Source organism: Camelina sativa, chromosome 12 (assembly GCF_000633955.1).
Source record: "Camelina sativa cultivar DH55 chromosome 12, Cs, whole genome shotgun sequence".
NCBI classification, from domain to species: Eukaryota; Viridiplantae; Streptophyta; class Magnoliopsida; order Brassicales; family Brassicaceae; genus Camelina; species Camelina sativa.
The window spans coordinates 23,454,310-23,464,503 of NC_025696.1; the positions used below are offsets into that span (position 1 = coordinate 23,454,310).

The window sequence follows — 10,194 nt, forward strand, 5'->3', positions numbered from 1 at the left end:
TGTTTCTTCTCCTCTCCGATTGTGTCTTTTGGAAGGTCTAGTAATGGCAATTAAAGCTTTATGCAATACACACCTTCTCCAAGTGTCCTGTCAGGTTCTTGGTTTTCAAGACTCTTGTCTTGTCCAACGTGTGACCACCCTTTCTAGGGAGCTTTGGTGCACGTACGGAATCCAAACACCACGATCATTCTTTTGCAACGTATGCGGCAACGGTTATCACAGTGGCTGATTATGTGGCAGTGGTCAGTCATCCTACACCATGAGTGGCCTCACTTTGTTGGGCACCTCTTTATCTTTGGGACTTGTTGTCCCCTTTGTTTATCTTGTCACTTTTATGGTGTCAAGTCAAGCCTTAAAGCTTGGATGTTGTACGTCTTAACATTATTGTTTGTAGTTTATTTTGTCCTCCTCTGTAAGTTTATTGGTGTATTTGGCTTCTTTTCAAGGAATCTTGTAAACCCTTAATCTAATATAATGGAGTGTTTGGTAGAAAAAAAAAAATCATAGTATCCCTAAGAAGTTGAAGTAGTCTTTTCATAATTCCATATTAATTTCAGTTGCCACCATCTTGCAGGGGTTTGAAGCTTGATAATGCAAACCATGTAGAAGATTTCCTTAACACAGTTATACGGAATACATTATTCACTAATCTAAAATCCCAGACGTAGACGGAAGGAATATATAATTCCAATTCCTTCATACTCCAAATGGCATAAAACTTAGCGGGAAAGAAAAGTAACAACATATTATAAGCTTCCCTTATTTAATAACAAGTAATCAAGATTTGGTGAATGAATCTTCACACTTCAAACCAAAGCATGAGGCAATTTAGTGAATCAATTGGCAATCCTGTCAGCCACAATACTCTTGATATAGTGCTTCTTAAGCTTTCTCCGTCGAATATTATTTCCCCTGCGTATTATTTTCAGTTAGCTCTGCATCTACACAGTTACTAAGATTACTAAAGTGAGAATAAGAAAACTTACCAGTACTGGTTGTGTAACACAAATTCATCCGTTGCTACTTTCTTCCCATCATCATTGCGGTTCCAGTGGTATATGGCGTGTGTTCGGTTCTTTATCTCCAGGGTAGAGTGTCCGTAGCTAGCTTCTCGAAATGCAGAATAATCCGGCTGTGGTTCCCTAAACCTGAAACAAAAAGGCCACACTGTTCTCATTATCCAATAATATAAATACTACACATAACCATAAACCATGCATAGGAGAGCCATTATTATCATTATGATCAGTTCTGAAGATGTTCAGCGGCTCAACTTTTACAAATATAAAAGTATGACTGAATGTAGCCAACTGGAGTTATTGAGATTTAGTTAGACGGCAGTTTACTGAGGTCTGGGTTTATAAGGATTTCTTGGCAGATTTAGTTCGACTGTGGTTGGGCATTTGGTGGAGAGAGTCTGTCAATTAATCTAGGCTTTCTAGTTTTGAAGAATTGGAATAAGAATAGCAGTTTCCTAGCTTCGTTCTTATCACACTCCAAAGCTCACTCATATTAAATTTGTTCATGTCACTCACCTTGCCGCCAGACCTTCTTGATTTCCTCCATCTCCAACTGTGATATAAACTGGAGCCGATTTATCTGGAACTGGGAAACGATCTCCGCTTGACACGTTATACCGCACATTCGATATTCGGTACTGAGATGAAAGACAAAACAAATGATTTTACTAAACACACTGAAGCACAAAATCTATGAGGAGGTAAAAAGCAAGTACCGATCTCTCGTAGGCATGAACATGCCCAGCAAAGATTACATCAACTTTGTGTTCGACAAACCACTTCTCAAAGGCTGCTCGCATGCTTTCACCCTCCATGTAGTGTGCTTCATTAGTGTTGTAAAGTGGGACATGCATCAGAACAATTAGCCAAGGAGTTTTCTCCCTGTCAACTCTTTTAAGCTCTTCACTAAGCCAGTGCCATTGCGGGGTATACTTCACTGCACAACAATCAGAAAAAGTCATGCTTAACTACTCATTGATGTAAAAAAGATTTATTTTCTAAGCAACAGTTACAAGCAGGGATGTACTTGAGTAATTGAGATATTACCAAATGGTGAATAGCTGGAGAGGACAATGATGTGAGCTGATGCACGCCTAACAGCGTACCAGAGAGGATTGCTACTTTTTGAGGCTAAGTAAGGCGTAGTGTAACGCTGAAGGTAGTTCTTGAAAGGTGTCACTTCCCCCTGTCAATGTGTTACATGGTTAAGAACTATCAGGAGGAACAAAAACAGAAGTCAAGCGCAACAATCTGAATAGTGAGAAGGTACGACTAATAGCTATAACAAAAATTTCATGTTCCTATATGTTTAATCATATGAAATTCATGTAACCAATTCTTTAATCTCTTTTAAGCTTCAGTGTACTTTTATTAAGCACCTGTAACAATTGATCTATGTCAGAGAAACTGTTAAAAGTGGAAGAAATGTAGCATTGGAACCACCATGGGACTCGAATTTAAGGATAACCTATATGTCACTTGGGTAGGTAGTAAGACAGTGCATGATGCCTCAGGTCAGATATAATACCATGTATGGCATGTAATCAACTTCATGATTTCCTGCAGACCAGAGCCACGGTTGATAAGCGGTACTACGCTCCACAAAACGACCCCAGCTGTCCCATCTCACACCAACGTCGTTATACTGATATCTGTCAGCATAAGAAAGATCTCCAAGAAATAAGACAGCTTGAGCTCCACTCTGCATATAGTGTTCCAGTGTAGATAACGAGTTGAATGTTTGGCCCATATCGCCTACAATTCGTAAGTTAAACTGAGTCTGGTTAGTACAGAGCCAGAGAAACAAGTCAAGTAACTCTCGCTGAAACAATAAATCAAGTTATCTCTGCAAAGAATCTCAAAGAACAAAGTCTTGTAACAAGCACAGGTGCATTTAGATCATACAACCAGAGAGAAGATAAAGTAAATCTTTGCACAAAAGAAAAAGACATGACATACCTATAATACCAAACTTGTAGGAAGCATCTGGATGTACATGTGGTGGTGTAACAAACCAAAACTCCCGAGAAGATTCACCACTTTCGATCTTGTAATAGTATTTTGTATCATACTGACAACCAACATATACATAGATTAGCATCTTCCCAACAAATAACAGGTCCAAAGACAAAAACATTGCAGTAGACAAAAAAAAACATTATATAGAATCATCATGTACACACTTTGCCACACAAAATGAATATTTAATATCATTTCCACAATAAGCAAAACCTTCTTGTATTGTTACCTCAAGGACAGGGACAAGGAAGTAATGTAATCTAACCACCAAATAAATACTAATTAAGATCACATAACTTTCTAAGGGAAAAAACATTGATATGAATTCCACTTTCTAAATGCATACTAATGTACAGTACAACAGACAAACAACCATTACACAGTTCCATAGCCACCCAGTAAGTCATCTTGGAATAGTTTTTTACCTCAAGGCCATATACAAGGCAGTGATGAACAAACCCAGATTTGTATTTGTAAAACGTGTAGTTTGAGTATGTCCCTTCAGCAGTAAACTCATATTTCCCTTGAACCGTACCGTAATGTACTTTACCCGAACCAGGCTCATCAGGTGTCACCCATGAGACGATAACAGCTTTACCATCATAATCACCTTGAGTTATATGCACTTGTTGTGGAGCATTATACCCTTTTGGTACTTTGAAAACATGATGGTCAAGTGGGATATCAACGGCGGGCCATTCGGATCGGATGAAACTACTTGTGATTCCAGCATCTCCTCCGTGAAACAAGACTGAGCTCAACAACACAGAGAGTATCAGCAAACGATTCATCATCACAATGAATCTCCCAAATCTCGACTCAGTTTAACCTGTCGTAGACAAAAAGGATTTGGATTTCTAAGTTACAATCGCAAATCTAATGCAAAAGCTGAAACCATAATAGTTTTGACAGATTTAGAATCAAACAAATCTATGAATCAATCTGAGAAGATCGTTGAATGAGTAATAATAATACCTGGAAGTTGGACAAGACATTTGGGTATTGATGATAACCTCCTCAGATATATGATTGGGAACTATTGGAGAAGGTGACACATACGTGGAGCTTTCTTATTGGCTGAAACTAATGGATTGGGTTTTAAGCATAAAAGCGCATAACGTAACGTTTTTAACCAAGTTTTAATTTAAGGGAAAAATGCCAAAAATAACCTCCAAGTTATTTTAATTTGAAAGTTTAATACTCAATTGTTTTAGATTAAAATGAAAATATACCAAATAATAAAAACGTGTCATTTAAAACCTAAAACAATTAATGTTGTTATTTTCATACTCACAATTTTTCAACAACATCAAAATTTTAATTTTATCTCGGTTATTTAATTAATTATTAATTTTTAATTTAAAAATTTTGGTTTTCTGTTAACCATATCAAACCGGGAATTAATCCCGGTTATCTAATTCTTTCTCTCTTCTTTCTATCTTCTTCCTCCTCTCTCTAATCGTAATTTTTTATAACTGTGAAGAAGCTCTCAACTTTACAGGAGAATCTGCTTAGAACAACAATTCGTTCCTAGGAGAATTCTATGGTTAGTTTACAAATCTCTTTCTATCTAATTTATGAACCAACTGTCTCAATGTCCGCAGTAACTTGTATTTTCTTTATTTTCCGATTTGATCAGGCGAATTCCGGCGCAGAGAAGTTGAAGCTCTACTCTTACTGGAGAAGCTTGTGTGCTCATCGCGTCCGTATTTCCCTCGCTTTAAAAGGTCTCGCCAATGATTTTGATGTCCCTTTCTAGTCAATTATGTGAACAAGAGTGTTATTTGATTCTGAAATTTGGATTCTTGATATCCATAAACGGGATGTACCTCGTGATATCCATAAACGGGTTGTAAATTTCCAGGTACTTCAAGCTCTTTTTCTTCTGTTACTTTGGTCAAGTCTCGGTTTCTTTCTTTGAATGCTTTGTTACATACTTACATGTGTTGCTATGAACAGTACCATCTTAGATTGTCCTGCTTTTCACTCTGATGTGTTATTATTTTTCGAATATTTCAGGCGATGAGTATTGTCTTGGCTGTTCTTGTGAGTACATGATATTGACGCTAATTTGTGGGTGTCTCCTAGATTAAGCAAACCTACTTACATCGAAGAAGGAGGCAAAACGAATTAGGGTCTTATGCCGCCGCCTCCCTCGTTTCCCTCGCCCGTGATAATGATTGCCACACCAAGCTTATCATCGAAGAAGGAGGCAACATCGGAGGAGGATCGACGACGATTAGAGGGGAGGACGAAGAAGAAGAGAGAAAGAAATAGATAATCGGGTTAACTCTCGGTTTGATATGGTTAATAGAAAACCAAGAATTTTTATATTAAAAATTAATAATTAATTAGATAACGGGGTAAAATTGGAATTTTGATTTAGTTGAAAAATCGTGGGTATGAAAATAACAACATTAATTGTTTTAGGTTTTAAATGACACGTCTTAATTATTTGGTGTATTTTGATTCCAATCTAAAACAATTGGGTATTAAACTTCCAAATTAAAATAACTTCGAATTTTTTTTAGCATTTTTTAATCTGTTAGAAATAGTTTATGGCGTCAATAAGAATAGTTTAGTCTTTGTAAAAATTTAGTAACAAATTTTAAGGTTTTTGTTTTTCTACACGTCTATGGGTATTTAAATTTTATTAATATTAACTATTAAATGACTGTTTTATCTGCAATTTTTTGTTCTTATTATTTTACTATCAAAAAGCCTCTACCATTAATTAATTATAAATCTAGGAGAGATGAATCGAAGGAAGTTTGGCAACTTATGTTTGAGTTTTTAAGTTTAGATTTCAGTATATAGATTTTGGATCTTATAGTTTTTTCCTGAATTTATGTTTTGTATATAGATATAAATTTATACAATTTAAAAAGGTTGTATGGAAAAACTGGACTTTAATTTTTTTTTAAAACATTACTATATAATTTAGGATATATTAAGGATTTTAGTATAATTTTGTTGGTTCCATCTTCTAATAGAACATGATAACTTCCAAAACAAACTCCTAGTATGAATACAAGTTTCTTTGAATATCTAACTTAAATCTAGTGTATTAATAGTGTTCAACATCAAGTTATAGGTTTCAATCATACAAAATACCAAGCACTAAACAAAATATTAAATTTAAAGTCCTATCTACATCCTCCATGCATTCTCATAACTAATCACAAACATTGATATAATCCTTAATTCAGTATAATTTAAGATAGACAGACAAGATAGATAATCCCCTAAAGTTTATTACACTAAGAATTCCAAAACTAAAATTGCAAATGTCTGAAATGATATATCATCTAAAGAATAATGCTAAAAGAATTATCGGACTACCAACCAAAATGCAAGAATGGTTGTCATGACCATACATTTTTGTAAGCGATATATCCCATATATATTAAAAGAGAAGCATTCTTAAAAAAATGCTTATGTGTCGTCGTCAGAGATCTCGAAACATATTTTAGCAAATAACCCTCATTAATTATACTAATTACATTTATGCCACTATAGATTTAAATCAAAATTTAATTTGAATCTATATTATTATTCGTTAAAAAACAACAATTTTTTTTTATTGATAATTATTCATATATTACCAAAATAAAATCCATTCAAAATTTTACACCACATTAAAATTCTTTTCTACATTCAAATATTTCACGGGTGAAATGTATTTTTACACTAAATAGTCAAAAATTTGAATAATAATAAAAAATTAGTTACATATTTTGTATTATACAAACGAATCTTAGATCTCAAATAATAATTTTACTCATAATAATTTTATTTGAATCGATTTATCCGCACTATGTGCGGTTTTTTACCTAGTATTATATTATCATGGATATATCCCCTATATATTAAAAGAGAAGCATTCTTAAAAAAATGTTTATGTGTCGTCGCCAGAGATCTCGAAGCATATTTTAGCAAATAACCCTCATTAATTATACTAGTTACATCTATGCCACTATAGATTTAAATCAAAATTTAATTTGAATCTATATTATTATTCGTTAAAAAACAACAAATTTTTTTTATTGATAATTATTCATATTTTACCAAAATAAAATCCATTCAAAATTTTACACCATATTAAAATTCTTTTCTACATTCAAATATTTCACGGGTGAAATGTATTTTTACACTAAATAGTCAAAAAATTGAATAATAATAAAAAATTAGTTACATATTTTGTATTATACAAACGAATCTTAGATCTCAAAGAATAATTTTACTCATAATAATTTTATCTGAATCGATTTATCCGTACTATGTGCGGGTTGTTTACCTAGTATTATATTATCATGGATAATTAGTTTCATTACAAGGCTAAAAGCCCAACCTGGCCGCAGGCCCAAAAGACAAAAGAAAGAGATATATCCCTTACCTGCATCCTGCATCCTGCATCAAGGAGGATCAATGAAGGACAGCCACCTACAGGGAAACAACGAAAACGGAGACAACACAGCGGGAGATCAACTTAGGCAGGCTAGAACCGATCAAACCAAATACATAGAGTAGAGTCTCCTGGGTTGTGTGAGGAATTTTAATTTGGGAATTTTATGAGAAATGCCATTTTCAAAATTAAAGTTGTGAAAAATGCCACTTTTTCGTTTTTTTTTAGAAATGTCATTTTTTTTTGTTTTATGCCATAGGACGAAAATATATTTTTACCCTTTAGTTATAGGAAGGAAAAAAAAATTTTAAATAGAAAATTGTGAGACCAAGTTTTTGTCCACCACATTTATGTCCTTCAGTCTGACGCATGACCAGATTCGCTTTTAGTAGACCACTCCAATTATGTCTTCTGCTCTTTTAGTAGACCAGATCTGCTTAGTTGCCAACACTTATCCATCAATAACATAAAACCATTTTGTCCACCCTGCATGTATGCAAACGCATATACAAATCTTATTATGTGATATGCTCAAATTTAACTCTGAGCTACTCTCTTAAATTAAGAGATCACTGTAATACTTAGAGGTCGAATTCCACAAGGACTCAAGTCTACACAATAAAATTATAAAGTTTTATAATTATGCTAAACAGATTAAATTGAATTAAAATAAAAGCAATGCAAAATATTAAATAAAAGTTGTTGTAAATTCAGAAGATCAAAAAGCAAGACCTAGGGAATTTCTCAGGAAATTACAAATTATTAAATCAACAAATAAATAGGATTCAAGCAATTAAGAACAGATATAGAACTCTAAACACTTTTGGAAATTAAATCAGGTCTCACTGTAAATAATATCTAAATTTAAAACCAGAAAATCCAAATCTCTTTGTAAAATTCTAGGTTAAAAATCAGCTTTAAAAACAAGTTTAATCTCTTTGTTCACAAAATTACTAAATAAAATCTCTTTGCAAGAAGTAATTTTGCTCATCAAAAGGTTTTATCAGGAAAATCCATTCTATTCTCAGATCAATTTATTTTCCTAGGTTATTAATTCTAGATGACCAATCAAGGATTAATATGAAGAACAACCTATGATGAAGATCTAGTAAGATAAAGAATCCTAAATAATTAGATCTAATAATTCATAAAATCCTTGTGAAAAAACCTAAACCTAACAAGTAAACTACTCAGACATAATCAATGAATAATAAGCAATAGAGATTAAAAAGAGTAAGAAGGAATTCAAGAATTCTTCTCTACAAAGCAGATCTCTCTCTCCCAAAAGCTCTCAAAATCTCACAGGGTTGCAGGAAAAATAATAATTGCTAGAATAAAACTTCAGGGTTTTAAAAACCTAAAAACTATATATATATATATGTCCTAAAACACGTCAGGGACTTATGTTGCAATTATGAAAGACTTTGGGCAACTTTTGTAAATTTTCCAAAACTTGGGTCTTGAGTTGGCATAGAGGGGTGTCGATCGATGCCCTCTTGTGTAGTGTCGGTCGACGCTCCTCATAGGATCAGACTCCAAATTGATTTCCTCCGGTTAAATGCTCTTGAATCATCCAAATTGCTCCATTTTGCTCCTTCCATGCTAAAAACCTGTAAAGACTCACAAACAATCTAGAAACAAATGAAAAGACACTAAAAGACTCCTTATATCATGGTTAAAAGACTCTAAAAGACTCCTTCCATGCTAAAAACCATGATATATCAACTCCCCCAGACTTAGCCTTTGCTTGCCCTCAAGTAAAACAGAAACTTCGACCTGTGAAAGAGGTTTGAAAACAGGGAACTCACTCAACTGCATGATGATTCTTTATTTGCACTCTTCATTTACCTGACTCAAGAACTTACTACTTATACTTAACCATGATTAGCATAAACATTCCTTACTCAAATCCCACAATCCTCTGGAATCTCTGAAATCTCCATTGTCATCTCATTCCATAAATTAAAGCAAGTACATGTGAGTTCTTACCTTGGGTGTATTCATCAGTGGCATATGGACTCTTTTCAGGCCAAGACTTTATTATTACATCTCCTTTCCTCTCCCTTTTCTCACTTCCAATTTCTTTCTTTTCTTATTTTTTTCTAATAAAAGGTGTAAGCGAATACCAAGGTCATCGGTAATTTACCTACCCCTCGCTTCCAAGCTTTGTGTGATCATTTGACTCAAGAGTAGAATAATGAGGTCACTAGTAATTTACCTACCTCTCTAAACTGATCAAAATCATCTCATCTTTTATTCTTCCTTTTTCTGATTTTTTTTTTAAAGCACTAGAGGAAAGAGAGAGGGGAGACATACTTTGAAAATTACACTGTCTTGTATGGCTTGAAGAAGAAGTCTAGTCCACTGATTTCCAATCCCAAAGTAAGAGATTAAGTCCAGTTAAAATCCTGATAAAAGTTGAGACAACGTTAGATCAATCAGATATCCATTGAATAAGGGCTTTCAGGATTGTTGATAAGGCTCATAGTCTTTCTAAGCTTCAGTTCTGAGATCAAGCATAAACAAATAATCATTAGAGTGTTAGCCAAATAAGAGAAATCATTAATCAAGATCATAATTCCCAAAGACAAAAAGAAAAATTTTGAAAAATTTGACTCAAACTTTATGGTTTTGACTGACACAACTGAAACTCAAAAACAGAAAACATAGTTAGTAACTAACCTCCCTCAGACTTAAACAACACTGTCCCTAGTGTTATCAAGCCTAAGATTGGCAAAAGAAAAAAAAAAT

General features: G+C 33.7%; 1 protein-coding gene and 1 long non-coding RNA gene across 2 annotated transcripts; one reads left to right on the forward strand and one right to left on the reverse strand.

Annotated features, from left to right (window-relative positions):
• Positions 586–4,103, reverse strand: LOC104732489 (bifunctional purple acid phosphatase 26). Its single transcript, XM_010452036.2, has 9 exons — positions 4,014–4,103; positions 3,464–3,867; positions 2,979–3,090; positions 2,548–2,774; positions 2,067–2,205; positions 1,736–1,956; positions 1,536–1,657; positions 987–1,148; positions 586–912 (listed from the first exon to the last, which is right to left on the reverse strand). Exons 2-9 carry the CDS (start codon positions 3,830–3,832, stop codon positions 837–839), a joined length of 1,428 nt encoding a protein of 475 aa, XP_010450338.1. The 5' UTR covers positions 3,833–3,867; positions 4,014–4,103; the 3' UTR covers positions 586–836.
• On the forward strand, positions 4,508–5,394 carry LOC104732490. The gene is made up of 3 exons (XR_758865.2): positions 4,508–4,584; positions 4,678–4,902; positions 5,058–5,394. It is a non-coding gene; the product is annotated as an uncharacterized LOC104732490 (long non-coding RNA).